This window comes from Boleophthalmus pectinirostris, unplaced genomic scaffold, assembly GCF_026225935.1.
Source record: "Boleophthalmus pectinirostris isolate CB_2022bp ecotype Guang Dong unplaced genomic scaffold, ASM2622593v1 HiC_scaffold_19, whole genome shotgun sequence".
Classification (NCBI taxonomy): domain Eukaryota; kingdom Metazoa; phylum Chordata; class Actinopteri; order Gobiiformes; family Gobiidae; genus Boleophthalmus; species Boleophthalmus pectinirostris.
Genome location: NW_026571140.1, coordinates 3,476,087 through 3,501,302, shown reverse-complemented (window position 1 = coordinate 3,501,302; position 25,216 = coordinate 3,476,087). Strand labels below are relative to the sequence as shown.

The 25,216-nt window shown below is 40.4% G+C and overlaps 1 protein-coding gene across 1 annotated transcript in view; it reads left to right on the top strand.

Moving 5' to 3' along the window:
- Window positions 1-1,475: 1,475 nt before the first annotated feature.
- bbs4 (Bardet-Biedl syndrome 4) overlaps window positions 1,476-25,216 on the top strand; it is a 60,468-nt gene continuing 36,727 nt past the window's right edge. The window contains exons 1-5 of the mRNA XM_055154848.1: window positions 1,476-1,606; window positions 3,766-3,808; window positions 19,049-19,128; window positions 19,813-19,876; window positions 23,325-23,436. Coding sequence (XP_055010823.1) covers window positions 1,580-1,606; window positions 3,766-3,808; window positions 19,049-19,128; window positions 19,813-19,876; window positions 23,325-23,436 — 326 coding nt within the window. The 5' untranslated portion in view covers window positions 1,476-1,579. The remainder of the gene's footprint in view (window positions 1,607-3,765; window positions 3,809-19,048; window positions 19,129-19,812; window positions 19,877-23,324; window positions 23,437-25,216) is intronic.

The following is a 25,216-nucleotide window of genomic DNA, read 5'->3' as shown; positions in this document are numbered from 1 at the left end:
CCTTATTTTTAGATAAAGTCTTAGTGTTTCAATATCTCCATGCAGTTTATTCATCACCTCTCTCTGTTCGTCATTCACCGGTGACCGGAGTTCCACATGCAGTTGTTCAGTTTCCTCACCTTTTCCGCAACTCCGTGTGTTGTTTCTTAAGCTCATCAATGAGTAAAAGCATGAGATCAAATGAACATTTGTTTAGCACGGCCTCCCATTTGGCCCGAAAATCCGAGTCGTCTTTTCCTAGTGAAGGGAACTTCTTTATGCGTAAGCCTCTTGGAATCCTGTTTTCTCTCCAGTAATCGGAGAGGGTTATGGCAGGAAGTTCCAAGCGTTTATCCTTATCTAGTAGTTTTTGTAGTCATGAAAGGTCGAGTGTGTCCCTGCGTCCAGGGTAATGTTGTCAAATAAAGAGTCTTTAAGAATTATTTCTGTTCCTTGTTCATGCGTAAAGAAAAGTGTGTTGCCCGTGGGTTGGGACATGACGAGTAGAGAGTCCAGATAACGTTCTAGCGCCAAAACAGAACGGAGCAACTCCAAAGGATGACTGGCCCAAGTCTTAGAAATAGAAATAACACAATTTTACACTACACTGGATCAAAAAAACTTACGCATACAGGTGCTCATCAAACCGGAGGGCTGGAGTCTCCTAAAATAGAAAAATGATGGCAGAGGCACTCTGGTTTGCGGTGAATTTATTAAAAGTCACGCTGACGCGTTTCGACTACTTGGTCTTCATCAGGGCTGATTGAGTGAGCAGCAGGTGAGACCATTTATAGGGGTCGCAACCCAGGACAGAGGCCACTGAATACCCGGGTATTTTTCATTACCTTTGTTTTGAAATCACTGGTGTTTTCTTCTTCTTGATGATCCATTGAAAATTATTTTTGAAGTGTGCTGGGTAATCTAAGGGATTATGTATCGTTGACTATACTCCAATCTATACAGAACAGTGTGATTTATCTGTTATGTTATGAATGGTATGTTGTCAGTATACTTGGATTAACATGCAAATGTTTTTGAAAAATTTGAAAAAATTTTTGTTTTTAACTATCACGTGTCCTGGGTATAATATAAAATGTTCACACAAACATAGTGTGACCACATTTTCAAGATTCTAAAGTGGGTTGGGATGTTTGGTGTAAATAAAATTGTGAAAAGAGCGTGTAACATTGTGGATTCTCGCGTCAGTCATAATCTGAGGGACTTGGTCATTTGCAAACACGATTTTGTGTATTTTGTCTAAACAAACGATAAATTATGTTCCTCTTTAGTGCTGGTAGGGAGCCGATTGTGATAGTCCTGTTTTAGTCCTGGTTTAGACTGATCTAAATGGGTCTAATAGTCTAATAATAATCGATCTAAACCATGTCAAAAATCGGTTGGTTGAGCGTCAAAAACAGGGACATGTGGGACAAATCAGTGCGTTTGTATAAATGTGCTGGGACAGGGGACACAGAGCTTAAACTGTCCGGGGTAAACGGGGACATGTGATCAGCCTGAAGTCGCTGCTGCTTCTCCGTCGTCAGCGCTGACTCCTCCGTCTCCATGGTGACCGCCCCAGTGTTGTCGCTCCAGTTCCAAGATGGCGGACGAGGAGAAGAGCGCTGAGGTGAGTGCGCCACTAAAGCCTCTTTTCTGCGGGCAAAACTGCGTGTTATGCGTAGACACGGCTCGGGGACACGCAGCGGCACAAACACACTGTACTGTTGTTTTTGTGTGTACATGTGGAGCCGTAGAGAGCCGAGCCGTGCCGTTGTAGCGCTAGCTGCTATGCTAAAGCGGTCTAAGTAGAGGATAAGTTGATTAACCTTCACGTTCTCCGCGGACAGCGCCGAGTCAGGCTCCTGGCGCTTTGTGCAAAACCAGGAACACGTCTTAATAATATTCCTAATGCAGCTGCAAATGAGCCTTGTGTCATCTGTGTGTCTGTCCTCGAATCAACAACAAAATGTGTTGAAAAAGTAAAAGGTGACAGCTCCACGCGCCTCTGCTGTTCTGTCCGCGCGCACTCATTCATCCCTCTAAAGATCTGTTCTAAAACCTAACGAGGACACATCCCATCAAGAGGCACGGGGAATGTTCTGTGTTTATGAAGAAAAATCATTATTGCAATAGCTGAAGTTTCCAGGTGATGGCGGTGCAGTTGTCACTTTATTTTAAGTTCCCTCCATAAACAGCATCTCACACGTGTCAGAGATCTGGCTTTGAATGAGCTAAGACCGAGAAAGTACATTTAGAATTTCAAATTTTGCAAGTAATACATTTTTTTCTCTGTGTCTGCCTGTCTCTACATGTCTGTCTGTGTCTGCATGTCTGTGTATCTGTCTCTCTCTCTCTCTACATGTCTGTCTGTCTCTACATGTCTGTCTGTCTGTCGTGTCTGTTTGTCTGTCTCTACGTGTCTGTCTGTGTCTGCATGTCTGTGTATCTGTCTGTCTCTCTCTACATGTCTGTTTGTCTGTGTCTGCATGTCTGTCTGTCTATCTGTCTCTACATGTCTGTTTGTCTGTGTCTGCATGTCTGTCTGTCTATCTGTCTCTACATGTCTGTTTGTCTGTCTCTACGTGTTTGTCTGTCTCTACGTGTCTGTTTGTCTGTCTCTACGTGTCTGTCTCTACGTGTCTGTACGTGTCTGTCTCTACGTGTCTGTTTGTCTGTCTCTACGTGTCTGTTTGTCTGTCTCTACGTGTCTGTTTGTCTGTCTCTACGTGTCTGTCTGTCTCTACGTGTCTGTCTCAACGTGTCTGTCTCTACGTGTCTGTCTCTACGTGTCTGTCTGTCTCTACGTGTCTGTCTCTACGTGTCTGTCTCTCTACGTGTCTGTCTGTCTCTACGTGTCTGTCTGTCTGTCTGTCTCTACGTGTCTGTCTGTCTCTGTCTGTCTGACGTGTCTGTCTGTCTGTCTCTACGTGTCTGTCTGTCTCTACGTGTCTGTCTCTACGTGTCTGTCTGTCTGTCTCTACGTGTCTGTCTGTCTCTACGTGTCTGTCTGTCTGTCTCTACGTGTCTGTCTCTACGTGTCTGTCTCTACGTGTCTGTCTCTACGTGTCTGTTGTCTGTCTCTACGTGTCTGTCTGTCTCTACGTGTCTGTTTGTCTCTACGTGTCTGTCTCTACGTGTCTGTTTGTCTGTCTCTACGTGTCTGTTTGTCTGTCTCTACGTGTCTGTTTGTCTGTCTCTACGTGTCTGTCTGTCTGTCTGTCTGTCTCTACGTGTCTGTCTGTCTGTTTCTACGTGTCTATTTGTCTGTGTCTATGTGTCTGTCTTTCTCTACATGTCCATCTGTCTGTGTCTACGTGTCTGTTTGTCTGTCTCTACATATGCTGAACCTTCACAGGTGAGTGGTGGGTGGAACCAGAGGTGAGGGTGGTGCCACATTCTCCGTCCAGCTCCAGACACACAAGACACAGAGGGGAGGGGAAGACGGCCCAAGGGAAAAAAAAAATCCTAACACTGGCTCAGAACCAGCACTGACACCAGCTTATAAAATAGATACATACTTTTTTGATCCTGAAAGAAATCAAGGGGAAGACTTTTAAAACTAACATGTCACAAAACACAAATATATGAGGTCTATACGTTCTCTACAGATTAACTAATTGTTATTTAATTATGAGTGAGATGGTGATTAGGATCTTTGCCTTTATCAAGCAGCCCCACGTGAAATAGAACCATGAGACTCTACAGAATCTTGATATAGAATCCTGAACATAGGCAGTTGTTGTTCAATGTTTCACTGATGTAACTGTCATGTTTGTGCTTCTCTAGCCTCCTGTTACTGCTGAGCCCAAGAAAAGACGTGCCCCTAAAGGTAAGATAAAGAGCACTCAGCGCAACGGAAATATTATACTGTTATAATATTATCCTAAATACACGATTGGACACATTTTCTGCTTTTATTTCCATGATTATTGTGTCAAAACTATGAATGAAACATACTAGGCCCATGGACTGTAGTGAACAAAAATACACTCAAAATAACTCCAAACTTGTTTTAGATTAAAAACCGTAAAAATATCTTTTTCCCTTTGCTTTGATCACATCTTTGGGCTCTTGTTGATGTTTCCTGACCCAGATGAGGCACGGTTGCACCATTTCAGAAGACTTCATCATGAAACTCACTGAGAGAGGACAAGGGTTTGCAGCGCTGTCGACAAAGCAAAGGGTGGATACTTTGAGGATTTGAATATGAAATAAAAAATATATATATTTAGTTCAATCATTTAGTATTTTTTCTTTGCTGCATAATTCCATATATCTTACTTCATATATTTGATATCTTTTGTGTAAGTAGAAAGAAGTAAACATAATGAAGGTGTGTTCAAACGTTCGACTGTGCGTGTTTGTGTGTGTACATCAAAATCCTGCACAAAGACCTACTAGTAAATACAGGGTGTACCAAAAAATTTGACATCATTTTGCAGGTGTTTTTTGAAGAGAAATTCCCTCACACTGTCTCACTCTTGATTATTCTTTTATCAGTACGACGTTTCAGTCCCTCAGACCTTCCTCATCTATCAGAACCTGAACCGTGAACCATGAAATAACCTCAAATGTTCTCAAAATGTATAGAAAATGATAAAGATTTTCTATTCGCTGTCTTATTTTTGTTGTGTTTTCAAGTTGAGCCTTTCCGTTCACTCCCAAAGAGAAGTCATTTTGTGTCTTGGAATCTGCTCGCACACATTTGTAATCCTTTAGTCCTGCACAATCAGCCTTCATCTTTAAATCCAAATTTGTTTGCCAGTTAGTGAAGTTTTGTCCAAATTTTACATTAATGAAGGGTTATTATAAAATAAAATTGTGAAAAGAGTGTGTAACATTGCAGATTCTCGCGTCAGTCATAATCTGAGGGACTTCTGACGCTGCTTTTTTTGTTTTGCTTTATTGTCATTTGCCGACATTATTTTCTGTATTTTAATGAAACAAATGATAATTTATGCTCCTGTTTAGTGTGGGTAGGGATCTGATGAGTCAAAAAATTGTGTATAGTCCTGTTTTAGTCCTGTTTTAGACCTGACTAATATAGTTCTGGTTTAGACATGATGTAGTCCCGGTTTAGTCCTGGTTTAGTCTTAGTTTAGTCCTGGTTTAGTCTTAATTTAGTCCTGGTTTAGACCTGATATAGTCCTGATTTAGTCTTAGTTTAGTCCTGGTTTAGACCTGATATAGTCCTGGTTTAGTCTTAGTTTAGACCTGATACAGTCCTGGTTTAGTCTTAGTTTAAACTTAGTTTAGACCTGATATAGTCCTGGTTTAGTCTTAGTTTAGTCCCGGTTTAGACCTGATATAGTCTTAGTTTAGTGGTTTAGAAATGATATAGTCCTGGTTTAGTCTTACTTTAGTCCTGGTTTAGACCTGATATAGTCCTGGTTTATTCTTAGTTTAGTCCTTGTTTAGACCTGATATAGTCCTGGTTTAGTCTTAGTTTAGTCCTGGTTTAGACTTGATATAGTCTTAGTTTAGTGGTTTAGAAATGATATAGTCCTGGTTTAGATTAAATTGGTCATAAATAGGGACATCTCGGACATTTCTTGTATAAAACTGGGACAAATCACTGGTTTTGTATAAATGCTGCACAATCTTGGGTGAGTGGGTGTGAGCAGATTCCAAGACGCAAAATGACTTCTCTTTGGGAGTGAAGAGCTCAACCTGAAAACAGAACAAAAATAAAAAACTCAATATAAAATCTTGATCTGTTTCTGTACATTCTGTGAAAATTTGAGGTTATTTCAACAAGAATTGCCAAAATGATGTCACATTTTTTGGGACACCTTCTATGAAACTCCTGCCATAGTAGAGTTTGTCCTGCAGAGGTCGCTCTTACTCTTCCACAAGCTCTTCATTAATGACAGCTCCAGTCAAGATGAACCTAATGACCCTTTTAGCAGCTTAAATATGGCGAAGGACTAAATTAATGACGAGCGAAACTGACAAAAATATAATTACTTAATATAATTATTTTTCATGTTTATTTGATTTTCTATTTGTATTATCCTGATGACAGTACTCAGGTGATTTAAAGGTGCATTGACTAACTTTTCTGATGGAGGATCTGTCAAATACTTTCTCCGTGGAGATGTTTTAGTTACAGGTCAGATCTGTGGAGGAGGAGACCCCGCTCACAGTCAGAATGTCTGTTTTTCTAGGAATTTTTGAGCTATAAACCTGTAATTGAATACATGTAAGGTAGAGCTGTTTAATGTCACACTGTGGAACATTCCAGGCAGAGCATTAACATCTCCATAGAAACACACAGGTGATGCACCCTGCTAACCAAAAAGTTACACAGTGCACCTTTGAGGCTCGTAAAGGTTTTAGTTTGAGATTTTTTTTAAAAAGATTTTTTGTAAATACTTACTTCCTTTTATACTTAAAGGTGCATCATGTAACTTTGTAACTTTATGGTTGGGATTCTGTCACCTTTTCCTGTTTTCACTTTTTGGGCTATATCCCTTTTTTTTTTTCTTCTTTTTTTCGGTAATTCCACTCATTGCCGGAAACTAAACCAGGTCTAAACTAGATCTAAACCAGGACTAAACCAGGACTAAACCAGCACTAAACCAGCACTAAACCAGCACTAAACCAGGACTAAACCAGACTAAACCAGCACTAAACCAGGACTAAACCAGGACTAAACCAGGACTAAACCAGGACTAAACCAGGACTAAACCATGCTGCGTGGACGTGTCTCTTCTTCTATCAATAATATTTTTAATACGGTTCAGTAAAGTCTGGGCTTTTTATTTTCTTTTATCAGACAAAACATTTTATGTTACTATATCCTCATCTTTGCTTCTCTACAGCAAATCAAGTAATCCAAAGTATTCAGATTAGGGATGGGCATGATTAATCGATTAATCGATAATTGATCATTAAGAATTTCATCGATTACGTTAATTTTAATCGACAAACCGAATGTAGGTTGCTGTGCGTAATGTGACCAAACAGGTCTGTACATGTGTCTCTCTGCACTCAGAAGGAGCGAGACACAAACACAAACAGTGGGTCAGTCTGCAGCGTACCGAAGCACAAATGCGTATTTAACGATGATTTGTACAAGAAATTCCACGCTTTCCGTTGAGTTTGGGACAAGTGTGAGTCCATGTGCACAGTGTACAAAGCAGGAACATATGTTTCGGTGTCCAGTGGAAAAAAGCTTTACCAGGTGAGAGTCGCTCAATGTCAATGACGAGTCCCCACCTCCTACCTCCCGTACGGTGTCCTGGTTTTGACAAACGCAAATCTGGTCACTAACCTGTATTCCACTGAGTCATGTCTTTTAATCCGACAGAAACTGACCGCATCAGCGACACAAGAGCTGTAGTTTTATCTTCGCTGAGTTTATGCAAATTAGCGATGTGGTTTGAAGTTTTGTTTCTGTGAGAGTTGCGCAAAACTGAATCAAACACATTATAATGTCAAACGGGCTGATGTGGCTCTAGAGTCGTTATGGTTTATATGTCATAAAGTTGAATTTATTTATGCAGATTAGTAGTGCAGATAGTAATAATAACGATGATCATTTTAATATAAAAACGTTAATGATTAATCGATAATCGATTGTTAATTCTTCCGACGATCGATTAAGAAAATTTCATCGAATGCCCATCCCTAATTCAGATTATGTTACTCACTTTAAATAATTTAATGGATTACGTTACAAAGTACATTTTGGTGTATGTAATCTGTAATCTGTAGGGGAATACATTTTAAAAGTAACCTTCCCAACAATGACTATGGATATGTCATTGCTCAGCCTGAAATGTCCCACAGTGTGACATTAAGCAGCTCTACCTTGCATTTATTTAATTACAGGTGGATTTATAGCTCAAAAATAACTAGAAAAACAGACATTGTGGCCGTGAGTGGGGTCATCTCTCTGACCTACAGATCTGACCTGTAACTTGGTCTGGTTTGGTTTCCATGATGATAGAAAATTTCAATGCTAAGTTACACAATGCACAATTTCTCCCATAGCAGATCGTCTTTTACCAGATTTTTTTATTTTTATTTTTCAAAGGACATGACATGAGTTTAGGGGAGACTGCTTGAAAGGATTTGTCTCCTCGTGTTTTAAAGCTTGTCCAGCGTTAGCAAATTTTGGCTGGTAGAGCTCAGGTTATGGGCAGAGGTGTATGGTTTATCAGGTGTGAGATATCAGCAGGAGCCTGGCCGTGTAGGGTTCTAAAGGTCAGCAAAAGGACCTTGAAGTAGACATGAAAAAGAACAGGAAGCCAATGTAAGGATTTTAAGATGGGAGTGATATGACGTCTCCTACTGGTGCGGGTCAGGAGCCTTGTGGCAGAGGTTTGGACCATCTGCGGGACAAACTCTACAGTGGAGTAAGAAGAGCTTGGAGCGACAGTAGGTCAGTTGGTTGGTTGAGTGTTTATCCTCCGATCTGAAGGTTGGCGGTTTGAATCCTGCTCTCGACATAAACATCACTGGTAGGGATGGGCATTCGATAAAATTTTCTTAACCGATCGTTGAGAGAATTAACGATCGATTATTGATTAAGCATTAACGTTTTTATATTAAAATTATCATCATTATTACTATCTGCACTACTAATCTGCATATATAAATTCAACTTTACAACATATAAATTGTAACCACTCTAGAGCCACATCAATCCGTTTGACATTAGAATGTGTTTAATGCAGCTTTGCGCAACTCTCACAGAAACCAAACTTAAAACCACATGGCTAATTTGCATAAATTAAGCGAAGAAAAAAAAAACAGCTCTTGTGCACTGATGTGGCACGACTCAGTGGAATACAGGCTAGTGTGACCGTATTTGCTTTTGTCAAAAGCAGGACGGTGGGGTGGGAGGTGGGGACTCATCATCGACATTGCGCGACTCTCACCTGGCAAAACTTTTTCATGTTTTCGGTGTCCTTTGTGAACTTTTTCCCACGGACACCGAAACATGTGCTGCTTTGTACACTGTGCACATGGCCTCACACTTGTCCCGACCGGAATGGAAAGCGTGGAATTTCTTGTACAAGTCATCGTTAAATACACATTTGCGCTTTGGTACGTTGCAGACTGACCCACTGTTTGTGTCTCGCTCCTTCTGATGCAGAGACACATGTACACACCTGTTTGGTCACACTACACACAGCAACCTACATTCGGTTTGTCCATTAAAGTGAACGTAATCGATGAAATTCATAATGATCAATGATCGATTAATCGACTAATGCCCATCCGTAATCACTGGTAGAGCGGTCAGATCCACTGTGGTTTGGTCTCAGCTCCCACAGACCAATACTGAAGTTGTGTCCTTGCGCAAGATGCTCAGTCCTCCTTGGCTCCAGTGTCTGTGTACACTGGTTTGAGAGTGTGTGTGTGTGTGTGTGAATGGGTGAGTGGCTCCTTGATGTAAAGCGCTTTGAGCCTTGAAGTTGGAAAAGTGCCGTCTAAATGTGACTATATACCATTTGGAATACTATTGAACTGTCCAGGCCTTTTGAACAAAGCATTTCCTCCTGGACTAAAGATTTTTAACTCCACAAAACCATCTGCTCCACTTGATTGAGAATGAGTTTGTGTGAAACTACAGCACCAAGAGGAAACGTACCCAAATACAGAAAGAAAAATTATACTAATCAGGCTTTAACAATCCTGTCCAAGCCTTTCAAATATTATACCGTATTTTCCGCTCTATAGAGCGCTCTGGATTATAAGGAGCACTGTCATTGAATGGTCTATTTTCAAACTTTTTTCACATTTAAACCACACCAGACTATAAGGCGCATTAAACGAAACACAACAGTTAGATAAGTCAGTCAAACTTTATTTAACGCGTTCATCATAACTCTCAACTTTGTTCAGTTGTAACCCTTAAAAAAAAAAAAACTGTCTAAGACGCTAAATTGTTCGTGTATTCACAATAACTTCTAATTGTTCAAACAGTTGAGTGATTCCGGTGTCCAGCTCGCCCACATCCCTCGTCATTATCCGAGTCAGTGTGGTTACTGTTCCCTGGAGTTCAGTGATGATTCTGGTCTTGGTGAAAGCTCGGACCACAGTTGATACTGATCCTTAGTCCAGGCGTCCACGATCCGTTGGCAAATCGTGGCATAAGTCGCTTGGCGCTGTCTCCCTGTCTTGGTGAATGTGTGTTCTCCTTCTCCCACACAGCTTGTACTTTCACTTTATAATAGCCTTGAGTTTAAAGTTGGCGTTGTGAGCGTGTCTCTTGACAGGTGCATTTTGATATTAAAAGGAATCAGTCTATATTACTCCTGATGCTCCTGACTACGGGAGCCGTAATGCTGCAAGTGGAGCGGCTTTGTAGTTTACTAAAGTCATACTAAGACACCCCAATAAATTCATATATAAGGCGCGCAGTCGTTTTTGGATGAAACGAAAGGCTTTTAAGTGCACCTATAGTGTGGAAAATACGGTACCTCGAGTTGTCACCATACCAACATTTCAGACTCAGTTTTATTACTATAGAATAGACTCAATACTGGATACCGATTCTGATACTACAAAGATAATTAAAAACACTCTTTCTTCACTTTCTTTTCTATTCCCTTGTGGTCTTATATGTGTGGAATCCCTCTGTGGTCCAGGCAGAGCTAAAACTATTCAGGAGAAGTTCATTTCTGTCATGTGAATGTGACTTTTTTTAGTATCGATACCCAGGGCCGTTGCTAGCCATTTGGGTGCCCTAAGCGACAAAGTGCAATCTCAATCGACCGCTGCCACCGGCTACTCTCCTCTCTCCGTGTTAACTTTGGATGGATAGTTTTGCGAGGATTCACAAGACAGATTTTTTTGGTGGTGTGACGGTTCTTTCAATACCTGCTCAAATAAGTATCTAGTTTCAGTGCTAGTTTTAGTTTGGATTATTATCTGATTTTTGATACTTAGGCGACATTAGGTATAACTATGGTTGTCAAAAAAATCACGTTGCATTTTTTCAGTGTTCAAACTATTAGAAATGCTGCAGTGGTTTTTAGATTATGTGGCCTAAATTCCGCAGTGCACTCCTACAAACATTCTTTAAGAGAGGATTATGCAAAACTGATTTGTGTTGAGCTTTCTACCATGTCACAATGTTGGTTGCTCTTCAAAAACATGCCTGAAGAGGTTTTAGATGTCATCCATGCATGTTTGAGTCATTTAGAGATCTCTAAACACTCATTACGGTTAGCAGTAAGATTCTATACAAGTCACCCATGCTCCCATGCGACAATTCTCCATAAATATACAAAAACATGACATTAACTGTGCACTACAACTTCACAAACCTGATGCAATGTGCAGTTTCATTAGCGGTATGAATGCCGATTGTGATGTTGTGAGAGCGCTCTGAAGGGGGAGTGACTAAGCCCAAAGAGCAAATGGGGGAAAACTCAAATTGTCAAAAAGCAAAGTGAATTGCTTTTCTCTGTGGAGATGTTGTTGTGAATCCCGCTCTCGACATAAACGTCGTGGGTTGAGCGATCAGATCCACTGACCTACAGGTTGTTGGTGTGATTCCAGCTCCTGTAGATGAACGCTGTCGTTGTGTCCTTGGGCAAGACACTTAACCCACCTCGCTCCCAGTGTCTGTGTACACTGGTGCACGTGTGTGTGAATGGGTGAGTGGTTCCTTGTTGTAAAATGCCTTGAAGGTGGAAAAGCGCTGTATAAAAATTAGAGGTGGGACTTGATTAAAAAAAGAATCTACCGTAATTAATTACAGACTTTGTAATGAATTCATCTCAGTTAATTACATAACAAAACTTTCCCCCAAAGCAACATTTGTTTTATGTAAATGAATTTTAGTGGACGACTTCATCAAATAATACACACTTTTAATCTCAAACTCTTTTAATATCTGGAAAAATGTGTTGAAAAAAATACATTTCATTTCAAAATCGTAGAGGTAAAGGTAAGGTCCCTGTCCAAAATGTTAAAGTACCATTTTTCTTTGAGTTGTTGCCTTTTGAACGTCATGTTTCTGTGCTCGCTGTCACATGTATTTAAATGGTGTCGTAGGGTTGAGGTGCTTCTGTGATATGAAACTCTTTTCTGCACAGTTTGTAATAAACGGCACCTTGTCAGAACTGTGTGCGTCAGTATAACTGTCGTAACACGACATGGTGCACTGACAAATGTTCCGCGCTGTTTGGCAAACTGTGATAAAATGCGTTAATATTTTTAATGCAGTATGTTCTTCGTCATTAATAAATCGGAATTAACGCCTTAATGTGACCATTTACCATTTTACTATGGAGTAAAAAGCTTTCAGAAATATTTATCCGCATAGAATAGAAATCCGTGCGTATTTGGGAAATCTGTGCGTATTTGTCTGTAGTTGTGCATAAAATAAATATTCGTAACTCTTGAATGAGTCCAGTCCTATATAAAATATATTGTGTGTATTTTATCCATCAGAATATGAACTGAAAAGTTATCATGTCAAGAATTACAGTCACGAAATAAAAATTTACGATTACACTTTCATTAGTACAAATACAAATTCACATTCGCGTCTGAGAATTAAAATTTTCATTTCGTGATTGTAAATTCTTGACGTCGTATTCTGATGGATAAAATACACACAATATATTTTACGTACGACGACTCATTCTAGAGTTTACGAATATTTATTTTATACACAACTACAGACAAATGTGCAGGAATTTCCCAAATACGCACGGATTTCTATTCTATGCGCATGAATATTTCTGAAAGCTTTCTTACTCCATATTTTACTTTGTCTGGAATGCTTCACAGTTCAGGGTTCCCACTCTTTCTCACTGACAAAATTTCAACACTTTTCCATGACTTTTTCATGACCTAAAGTGAATTTTCCATGACTTTACTGCACCTACATGTGTAGAATGGATCAGACCTTTAGGGCTAAATATGAAATGTTAATTCTTTCCACTCACCTTATGGTTTGGGATTAAGTTTTTGAACATTCTAAATCCTGTCAGTGCATTTACTATCGTCTCTTTTAAACAAGAGATACTTTAGAGATACTAAAATTCCATGACTTTTCCAAAACTTTCATTAAATTTACAGGTTTTTACAGGATTTCCATGACCTTGGGAACCCTGACAGTACGGCATTAAACCTTTCTATCTTTACGGAGACCAAACCAGACCAAGTTACAGGTTAGATTTGTGGAGAGGCGACCCCACTCACAGCCAGAATGTTTGTTTTTCTAGGTATTTTTGAGCTATAAAACCTGTAATTGAATAAATGTAAAGTAGAGCTGTTTAATGTCACCAATGTTGGGGAGTAACAGATTACATGTACCGGAGTTAGGTAATCAGAGTACAAATTATGAGTAACTGTATTCAGTTACAGTTACTGTTTCCATGAGTGGTAATTGGATTACAGTGACTGTTGAAATAAATGAGATTACATGGCGATATTTTCCTGTTTTCACATTTTGGGCTATATCCCTTTCTTTTTCTTTTTTTTTTAACCAAGTCTAAACCAGTAATAATTCAGGATTGAACCAGGACTCAACAAAGGACTAAAACCAGGTCTAAACTAGATCTAAACCAGGTCTAAACCAGATCTAAACCAGGACTAAAACCAGGTCTAAACTAGATCTAAACCAGGACTAAAACCAGGTCTAAACTAGATCTAAACCAGGGCTAAACTAGATCTAAACCAGGACTAAAGCAGGACTAAAACCAGGTCTAAACTAGATCTAAACCAGGGCTAAACTAGATCTAAACCAGGACTAAAGCAGGACTAAAACCAGGTCTAAACTAGATCTAAACCAGGGCTAAACTAGATCTAAACCAGGACTAAAGCAGGACTAAAACCAGGTCTAAACTAGATCTAAACCAGGATTTAACAGGACTAAACCATGCCGTGTGGACCGTGTCTCCTCCTCTTCTATGAATAATATTTTTAATTTGGTTCAGTGAAGTCTGGGCTTTTTATTTTCTTTTAGCAGAAAAAACATCTTATGTGAAGATTTCCTTGTCTTTGCTTCTCTACAGAAAATCAAGTAATCCAAAGTATTCAGATTACATTACTCACTTTACGCAATTTAATGGATTACGTTACAAACTACATTTTGGGATCTGTAATCTGTAGGCGAGTACATTTTAAAAGTCACCTTCCCAACACTGAATGTCACACTGTGGAACATTCCAGGCAGAGCAATGATGTATCCATAGAAACAAGCAAGTGACGGACCCCAACCAGAAGAATTACACTGTGCACCTTTAACACGTTGTTTTGGCGAAGACACACGGCTCTTGTAGTTGCTGTAGTTCATATTTCCGTCGAACTTCAAATGTTAATACTGGACATGTTTAAAAAGTGCACCGGGGACTACATCTTGAGTAATTAATTGCACAAACGGTTGGCTTTACTTTTAAATTACATTTCCAAAACCGTCCTGCCCTAGTTTCACACTTGGCTTCTTGTGTCCGATTTCGTAATTCCAGCGCCGAACTTTTTTGGGGGGGAAAAAAGTTGAGAAATAATTGAAACCCTACTTTTCATTAGAGTCTCGGCGTGTGTCTTTTGATCTCAGCACGCTCTCCTCTGCCTCTTAGCTGATGGTGCGTGCACGGAGTCGTCTTAGCGTTAGCATTAGCATTAGCCTGCTCAAACACAACAATGAGAACGCTCCTCCGTGTTTTTACTCCACTTCTCCACAGAGCTGTATTTAGGGCACCCCCCGCTGGCCTCTTTCTTCAGTCTTCGCGCTCTTCTCTCCTCTGCTCTCCAAAATCTGTCTTTTCGGGGGTTTTTTAATATTTTTTTTTGTGCTGGTGCCACCGGAGCAGTGCGAGGCCACAGCTGAAAGTGTGAGACAAGAATCCAGCTCCGTCTCAGCGGGAGGAAGCCGATTATGGGGCCGCAAATAGGGACAGTTTTTTTTTTGCCAGATCTGGACAAGCGTGCGGCGTTCATGTGGGTTTGTAAAGGGGGGTGTGGAGAGGGAGCTGTTGGTTGTGTTGAGATGACATTAGAAACAGAAGTTAGATTTAGCGAATGGAGAAACATGTATGGCCTGTGAGAGAATATGGAAGCTTTGGAAGACTTTTCCGGTGGAGGGTTCATTTAGGGCTGGGCGATATGGAGCAAAAAATATATCTCAATGTATTTTGCCATATCTCTATCTATACAGGAAATATAAACCCCCCAAATTCCACAAGGTCTTTTTTTATTGAAGTGCAAAGAGGCAGTTCATGTAGGAACAAAGTGCTTCTGCCACATAAAAACAAAATCCCTATATACTAGGGATGTAACAATAACTTAAATATCGTGATATTGTATCATCAAGTTCTCACAATAATATTGTGGACTGTCACAATATATCAAATTACAAGTCTCTTTGTTTAAATGAAGCATTACAGTGCAGCAATAGCTCAAAAAAAGACAGAGGGAACTACATAGACCATGATCCTTTGCTCCATTTCAGTGCAGACTACAAGAAGAAATAACAGTTCTAAGCGAAAAAAGTAGCATATTCAGAGTTTTGTTTGCCTCTGTTGTGGGAAAATGATATATCTCTTGAAGATAAATAATGAATTCATTTGCGAAGCCCAATGACTTTTTGGAATATAGACCAAAGTTTATTCTTGTTACAGCAGATATGGACAGAGCCTAGTCCTGCCCTGGCCAGAGCCCAACAGCCTCTCTCCACCAGCAGGATGTCCCTACCACATCTTGCCCCATCTTCCAAGTATCTGCCCAGTATCTGCCCAGTATCTGCCCAGTATCTGCCCAGTATCTGCCCCAGAGCATAACTTGAGTATTTATACAGTATTTATACAAGTTACATATATATCAAAGCAGAGTGACTTTGGTTTCAGAGGCTGGTGCTAAATGAACATACAGTTGAGGACAACAAAGGGCTTCCTGAAGGAGGAGACAGTTGTGTCTGATGAACCTTTACACATGTTCATGACTGCTCTGAGTTTCAGGTAGAAATCACATTCATTTACACAAAGATAGATTGAAAGAAATCTTTCCACAATCTAAATTTCAATCACACCTCCACCAAATATAGCAATAAATATCATACCGTGAGGTGTATATCGTAAAAATATCGTACTGAGAGATTTGGATATTGTTACATCCCTAATCGTGAGCTTTCCCGCGATATCACAATAAATATGGTACTGTGAGGTTCATATCGTGAGACTTGGATATTATTTTACACTCCTACTGTATACAAAAATAATAATTTTATTGTAAAATAAAGGAAAAAATAATACATATTGCCTTCTTTTCATTCAAAAGATAATGTTACTTGTCAAGTGAAATTTACTCAAATAATGATGAAACTTTGTTAATTCAAGTCATCTTAACTTGGCTAGATTTTAGTTTTTGCAGTGCAGCTCCTTTTTATTTTTACTTCAGTAGAGATCAACATTTCCAAGGCTAAAATGATCCAGATGATTCCAGTGATAGTGCATGGAATTTAAAAACACAGTGGAGCCTTTCCTGTATTGCCACATGAAACAAAACACAACTCCAGTTTGTGATAAAGAAACATTATAACATACAGTAGCTCAGAAAACAGTAATAATAATGGCCCTTTAACCTAGCCAGTCTGGCGCCACCTAGTGCCTCCACTCAATTTAATTTCTCTCCAGCGACTAGCTCAGGAATCAAAATACACTAGACTGTTTGCAAGAACCCCGGAAATGCAAATTTGGGCATCAGCCAATCAGTGAAGAACCAGACATTCTGTGTTGGCAACGATTCCCGAGATCGAGGATTTAAAGCCGGAACAAAGAGAATGTTTGGTGAATTTCATCAAGGGGAAAGACGTTATTGTCCTTCTTCCTACGGGATTTGGGAAAAGTTTAATATACCAGTTAGCCCAGTTAGCGGTGCATTACATATGTGATGACCAAATAGCAGTGATTGGTTAAATTTAAAAAAAGTACCCACCTACTGTCGAGCGAATGAATCCTAATGCTGTGAGGTCAGACGGTTTCTATGAAGTGAAATCAGGCTATTTTTAAGCATCTTCACATCACCTTAAGCAACTGTATGAGTGTCTATGGTTATAACATTAGGCCAACTGAAAATCCTACATGACATGTGTATGACGACACAATCCTGATCTCTGTCAAGAATACTTTTGTCTGTGTAGAGATAGTAGTAAACCAGACCAGCTATAGAGCGTGCTTGTTTTGTCTTCTTACATTTCTACACAAAATGTAGTTTACTCACTACAAAGGTTTAATCACCCTTTAAGTGTATTAGACCAACATTCTTTATACAAAAAAGGCAGAAATCCGTGATTTGGAGACTCCTAATGCCAGTCGAAGAGTCATGAATCCCATAGGTTGTCTTATGTTGTTGTATTATTGCTACTGCTCCAAAGAAAGAAAGAAAATCCAGCTCATTTTTGTCCTGTCTGTAGTCTACTCCCCACTGTATTCTCACACTCCATTAGAGCTAGTGCAACCGCAGCTCCTTCTCTTCACACAAGCTATTTATAGCTGTGCTGGAGAAGGTAGAAGGTGCTGGAGAAGTGGATTAACGGGATCACTGGGCTCTGACTGGAATCAAGTTTGTTTGGGGCTCAGATGAACGGCCCTGGTCCTCGGGGAGGCAGGACTGCACACTAACACTGAGGCCGGGCTGTCTGAGCCGCTCCTGGATTGTGATGGTGATTCTCTGTACAGTCGTCAGTACAGTTGCGTGTCTACCTGACTACAGGAGACACTGTTGCCCTGGTAACAGGCAGAGGATGTCAAGTCACTCGACTTTAGTGCTGCTGCATGAAAGAGCTCCTCAGAGGCTGTGGGTTTCACATGTAGGAGATGAATCGCTCAAACACAAGACTAGAATACAGTTAGTTTAGCATTAGACCAGGTGGTGTAAGGTCAGGTCGATCTAACTGTCTCAAACTGACCCCTCCTTCAGCGTCTCTGGGATTCGACCTGTCTGGAGCAGTGGGGCCCATCTTTAGGTCTTCAACCATGATGAAACCATGATTTCATCCATGAGAAACCTTTGGGCTGTTCAGTCCATCACAACTGAATAAAAAATACAATTTGAATGATCTCAGTTGTCAACTCACAAAGGCTGCAGTTAATAATTGAAAATAAAACAGTGTGCTCTGGAAAAAATATAGCATCATGTAATTGTTTTGATAGAAACTGTCCAGAATAGACAAACAGGAAAACGTGAAATGTGATTCTTGGCACAGAACCTCCAGAATTCCCTCCCAGAGGCTGCACTAGCACTGATTCCTGACTGACTGTAGGTGCTGGGGTTTAGGGAGTGACCGTTCACATCAGAGACAGTCCAGTTGGTTTAAGTACTGGAGTCACTCATCCACCGGAGAAAAACAATAAATTATAAGTAAAACAACCTGAGCATCATGTCCAGTGTATTCAAATAAAATCTAATAAAAATCAAATAAAGCTGTATTTGATTTGCACATGTCTGCATCATATCTGGGGACAGTCAGGTCACGTTTGCAGAATTTCAATTCAGAATCTTCCAAATGGTTCCTTTGATGCTCTGCCTCCTGGACGTGTTTGAGATGTGATCTGTGGGCCACATGTGCTGTACTGTTGCACTGTTGCACTAACTGGAAGATTAGCCAGACATTTTTTAGCAATTTCTGCCTAACTGTATAACTAATATCTTATTTAGGCTGACATCTCACAAACCCCCATGGATTTAGACTTCAGAAGCCTGTTCACTTACAGACTGGTGAATAGAGTGCGTGCTATTAGTATTAAGTAGTATCTTATATTGACTGTCTCATCAAACTGCAGCCAGCTCTGCTCCTGTTTGTGTTGACTCAGCTGTCACAAACAGTATATGAGTGTGTAAATACAGCCCTTTGGCCCCAACCATCTGTGCCTCATTAAAAACTGCCAACAAACTCAAATCCAACTTCTCCCCTGTGAGACTCTTTCATTTGAGCTCAAATTTGTAAAGTTGAAGTGTTGCATCTGTTTCAGAGACTTAGTGGAAGTGGGCAGAGAAAGCAGAGAGGCTTTGTCACTTTCTTTAGAACTGAACAGGCATTTTAAACAGTCTTATGCGCTAAGAGGATGAAACATGTCTTACTTTTCTCTCTCTCCCACAGCCCCAGAGCTGCCCATTGTGGAGAGGAGGAACTGGCTTATCCATCAGCATTACATCCGCAAGGACTATGAGACTTGTAAGGTAAGGCCACACGTCCTGGTCAGCCCGCTCTCATCACGTCTCAGCGGCTCAGCGGGGCCGGGCCTGTTAGTACTTGGATGGAAGACCGCTGGGAGTACCAGGTGCCACAGTGGGGCGCCAGTGTCAAAAACTATTATGTTTTTAGACAAGACACTTCCCCCACAGTGCCTAGTGTGAATGTGGCACAGACCGGCAGCCTCACTTCCATCTGGTTACAGTAGTAGTGAATGAATAAAAGAGAATGAATAATGCACAATATTGTAAAGAGACTTTCGTGCATATAAATTCACTGGATAAAATTAATGCAATGTTATTAAAGGTCCCATATTACACAAAATGAACTCTTTAAGCCTTGTGATAATGTTGTTATGTGATGTCATGTAGTGGTAGTTCTCAAGTTAACAGCCCCTTTTACCTTTTCTTCAGTAGAAATTGCCAATTTCTTTTGAAGTAATTCAAATGATTCTAGTGAAGGTGTGTGGACTTTTAAAACACAGTGTTTTCTATTTGAGAAAAGAACAATGCCTCAATATACATTGTAAAACATTATAACATAGATCAGAAAATTGCACAATAAGCTTTAAAGAATGGCTTTTGTGGTTAGTTAAAAACAGGTAATATAAGTTGGTAACATCAGTTTAAATGTACATCCTAATATTTTCAATACTGTTTTTTTCTCTACAGACCATCATCAAAGAGCAGCTACAAGAAACCAATGGAATGTGTGAATATGCCATCTATGTACAAGGTAAACCTCGACAACTTAACTATTACTCATCTGAAAACACTGGATCTGATTTTTACTCTTAAGAACTTAAAAACACAACTAGTGCATTTTAAATGGTTTACACTGGTCCAAAGTTATTCCTCATTTTGTTAACGTATCTTAACATTGTACTTATATTTGCACTGGGGCAAAACCTATTCTGTTCAACTACAAACTCTTTGTCTCCATGGAGACTTAGTGTTGTGCCTGCCAGGCACAAGACTAAAGCACTGCCTGGAATATTCCACAGTGCAGGATTACACCTATCTATCCTGCATTTATTAAGTTACATGTCTTTTTAAATTTTCTATCCACAGATCTAACCTGTAACTTTGCTTGGCAGCGTCACCTGGGTACAACCTGGGGATGTCTGGTAATTTGCAAATTAATGCTCCACCTCTGTGTTACTTGCAGCGCATTCGCACGGGATAAACAACGTCTGTAAATTACTGTTTTACTGACATTGACACTAGAGGTGTGCAAAAATATCGAAATATTGATATACCGTATTATTTAATGTGATGATGCAGGATCAATACCGTGGGCTGCTGTATCGATAAATCGCCAAGAGTATTTTTTGGTATATTTTACTAAATTATTTTGTTACAGTTTTGTTGCGTGTTCAGAGGAAGGAAACTTTTTTATGCGACACATTTGACATTTTCCCTGTTTTGATGATGAAAATGTGTGTTTCACATGAACTTTGCACAAGAAGTGGTTTAACAAAGATTTTTAGTATTGCAGCCATTATTTAGCCTTTATTTTTTATTGAACGATATCAGATAAATTTGAAATATATTTTATTGAACCGAAAGCTCACTGTATCAAGATATGTATCGCATCATGGCCTATGTATCGTGGTATGTATCATATTGGCAAGTTCACACGGGATTAGTATGACCTGTGGACCTTTGGTGATTTGTAATAATTGTAGAGAATCCATGTATCATTCGTTCATTCTTTAAAAAAATAAAAATAAAAAAATTCTTCATTATTTGTCTCCAAAACCAAAATGAAAAAACAGATAACGATTCGTTTTTTCAGTTTTCGATTTTGTGTTTAAATGAATAATTGAAAAAAATTGATATCGGCTGTTTACGTGACTTCCGTGACTGAGATGCCGGACTGAACCAGGACTGAACCGGGACCAGACCGTGACTGAGACCAGGACCGAGACCAGGACCACACTGGGACTGAGACCGGGACCAGATCAGGACCAGACCAGGATTGAAACCGGAACAAGACTGGGATCAGACCAGGACTGAGACCAGAACCAGACCGGGACTGAGAGCAGGACTGAGACTGGGACTAGTCCTGGTTTAGTCCCGTTTTAGTCCTGATTCAGTCTGACATCACAGTTTAAAGGTTGTATGGAGGATTTTTTTTGTTTCAAGTTGTCAATGATAGCATTATAGAGGTGCAGTAGCCTTGTAATTATGATGACCAAAAAAAAGAGAATAAAAATTCATCAACTCTGGACGTGGTGGGGCTAAACATTTGCCAATAGATAACGACATTGCCTCGTTATCTGTTAGCTGACAGGCTGTCAATCAATCTCCCTACGTTTCTAGCGTAACTGACTTGCCTGCGCCGCCGGTACGTGGTTTACGTACGACTGTCACGCAGTCCACAGACGCAAGACGCACAGACGCTGTTTACTCCACCAACGCAACAGTTCTTAGCGGCTTTTTTTGACCTATATCTTCCTCGCAGTTCGCACAAAGTTTGTTGCAATGGCAACAACAATCCAGGAGCAGTTCGCCGCAAAAGAAAGTCCGTTTTTGAGATTGCTGAAAGAAGAAGACAAGGGGAAAAGCAGCGAAGCCAAACTAAGGTGATTCTTGTAGATTCATTCCAGCGATGGCGCAACTGAAGCAGACGCAGGGTCTAAAGACTGACGCATTGGTCGCCAAATTACTCCTGGACAGGTCACTTCTGCTTATTATGAAAACGTACTTTATTTCCAAGAGCTAGTCAAACGTTTTTCAGGACACGAATGTGATATCCTATGTCTGAAAACGTAATTTTCAAGGCAAAGAAAGAGTCCGCTTGCTGCTGCGTGTTGTAACTAGTTCATTCGCACTGAATCTCCGCGAAACCTTCTCTGCTCCCCTTTCCTGCTCCTGTCCCCGCTGCCCGTTCCGCTCTTCCCCCGCTCCTCACTTCTCCGGGCTCGGAATCTCCGCGCACCGCTCCTCTCTCCCCTCTCTCCTCTCTCCTCTCCCTGCTCCCTGCTCCGCTCTTCTCCCTGCTCCTCACTTCTCGTCCGCGCACGAAATGTCCGCGCCCCCCCCTCCCCCCGCTCCTCACTTCTCCGTCTTGCCTAACCAACACTGTAGTTAGTTGTTTACAAGTCATGTGCAGCTCACCGGCTGTAAACAAACCTGTTTCTGGCGTAAGGAGGAGGCGGGAGGAGGCGTTTCTACGTAGGAGCTGTAGGGGAGGGGGGGGGTTTCACGCATGTGCAACATTTGAAAAAGGACAAACAGTCGCTGGATTTCTCCTTCCTTGGAAAATCCTCTATACAACCTTTAAGTCACGTAAACAGGAAGCGGCCGTTATCCATTTTTTTTCCATTATCGTTTAAACACAAAATCAAAAACTGAAAAAACTAATCGTTATCTGTTTTTTTTTTCATTTTGGTTTTGGAGACAAATAATGAAGAAAATAGTTGTTTTGTTTTCTAACTTTTACACAGGATTAAGATCTCAGGCATCCTCTACAATCTGTGTGTATCATTCGTTCATTCGTTTTTCAATATAAAACCAAATGTGCCATGTCTCTAATTTGTAAAGTAAAAAGCCACAAATGACCTACTATATTTCACCAAACACAGACGTCCGGTGGTTATTGTTGTAATTGCACCTTTTCTGTCTCTTTCTTTTTCTCTTTCCGAGTTCTTTTCTCTTTCAATCTCAGTCAGTGTCAGTAAAATAGAGTAATTTATGGACTTTACTTATCCTGTGCGAATGCTCTGCAAGTAACACAGAGGTGGGGAGGTAATTTGCAAATTACCAGACGTCCCCAGGTTGTATTTATCTCGTGAGAATAGAACTTTAGACAGCTCTTTCTGGTCAGACTGTGTTAAAACAGATCTCAAATTAAAATCTAAGAGCAGTGCCTACGGATGGCATCACACCCCCAGGAAATTATAATAACATCAGCTGCAAAGTATCAATACACAGTCCACTTGCTTTTAGATTTAGACTGAATGTTTTTGAATCGCTACAATAGGCCATGGTTAATAGCTCAGTAAAATTAGCATAATACGTCCACTTTAAATCCTCAACAATCCTCATGAACATTTCACATCGCTAAGTGCCCTGAAACTGCTGGCGGCCTCCACACGATGTCTAGCGTCCTCTTTAGCGTCCTCTTAGCGTCCTCTTCCTCTCCACACTGGCCATGTCCCTCTCTTCTATGTCCGCAGCACTAATCCTGCGTCTGGAGGGGAAGATCCAACAGTCCCTGGAGCTGTTCCAGAGCTGCGCCATCCTTAATCCTGCCAGCGCCGACAACCTGAAGCAAGTGGCCCGCTCCCTGTGAGTCCTGCTCCCCCTTCAGAGCTCATCAGACACGACTGACAGAGAGAGAGAAAGGAGGGGGAGATAAGGAGCAGCCCAGAGCCATAGCTGACCTCACACTAATCTTAAAGGGGATAAGTGGCTCCGCTTTTGGGGGCTGAAGAGAAAGTAGTGGTGGCTTTTGGTTGCGTGATGTGTGAAAAGTCATATTTGAGCTGTAGATTATATTCACATGAAATCACATGAAAGACGCTTTGTAGTTGTTAGCTAAAGGTCCTATATTACATACACAAAAACAGACTCTGGTGAGCTTTAAGCCATGTTAGAATGTTGTTACCTCCTCAAAAACACACCTGGAGTTGTGTTTTGTCTGGGCCTGGGCAAAAATAAAAAATATTAATTGCATTAATCACATGAGTTCGAGTGCAAATGTTATACGCAAAACCAGTTAATGAATTAAAAAATAGTGTATAGCACACTTTTATTGGAAATATAAACAAAAGAGCCAGACATTTGTTGTGCAAACAGTATTTCTTTCAGACGGGAACCATCAGAGCCTTCAAGGTATTCTGAAGGCTCAAGAAAAAATATTGAATGAATAACTACTAATATATTTTTTCCAAAAAAAAATTTTCAGTGAGTAATAAACACTACACTAGTAATAATTCTAGATCATTTTTATAAACTTGGACTAATATTTCTTGGGAAACAAAGGGTTAATATAATGGAATGGAAATGGACCAATCACATTTTTTCTTCCAATGGTATCTGGGTAAATCAGTGCTTCCCCCTGCAGCACTGAACTAAAGAAACACCTGCCTTTGGTGGCTGGAACGAAGGCCCACACAATTTGTTGTCAGGTCAATTGAGATCGCCAGTTGTCTTAGCCAATCGTATTTCATTGAGTTATGGGCGGGGTCATATCACGAAATCTTCCGGGCCTTCACGATTACAGTGTGATAGCAAATATAAGTGAGACCGCAGCGACGAAAACCGCTCTGGACACCTCTATCTGGAGCTAGGAGCCCGCGGAGGCTCGGACTCTTTGCTTCTCACGTGGTCGGAAAAAAAAGAGATAAAAATGAAATAAAGTGTAAAGAAAAGGAGTCAAACTTAAAGAAACACTCGCGGTAGACTTATTCAAAATAAAAGCCAGTGAGCAACAGACGTTTACAATAAAAAAAAAAATTAAAATAATAATTAAAACTGCATTAACGGCATTCAAGTAATTGTCGGCGATAATTAATTAATTTGTTAACGCAAAATTAATGTGTTAACGTGCCCAGCCCTAGTTTTGTTTCATTCACACATGTTTGAGTAACACTTTATGATTAGTCTGTCTACATCTCCAAAGTTCCAAATACTCTGTTCCACCTTGTGATGTCATGTAGTGGTAGTTTTCAAATAGCAGATACCTTTTATCTTCAGTTTAGAACAGACAGACACTTTCAGGGCGTAAATGATCCAAATGATTCTAGTGAAGGTGTGTGGAGTTTAAAACACAGTGGAGAACTTTCTGTATCCCTTTGGTCCCCATGCTAAGTCACTCCCCCTTCAGATCACCAGACAGACAGACAGACAGATACTTCATAGATCCTGAGGGAAATTCAAGTGTTGTTGCAGCAGACTGTTGCAGTTGATTTCCACTGTGCGTCTCAGTGGCCTTTGTGCCACAGTCAGAGGTGTCAGGTCAGTTTAACAGGAGCACTGGGAGGGTCAGCAGATCTGTGTCAGGACAGTTTGAGGAGAGGAAGAGAAAAAAGTATCCCTGCTCTGTGTCCTGCACCATCACAGCAGT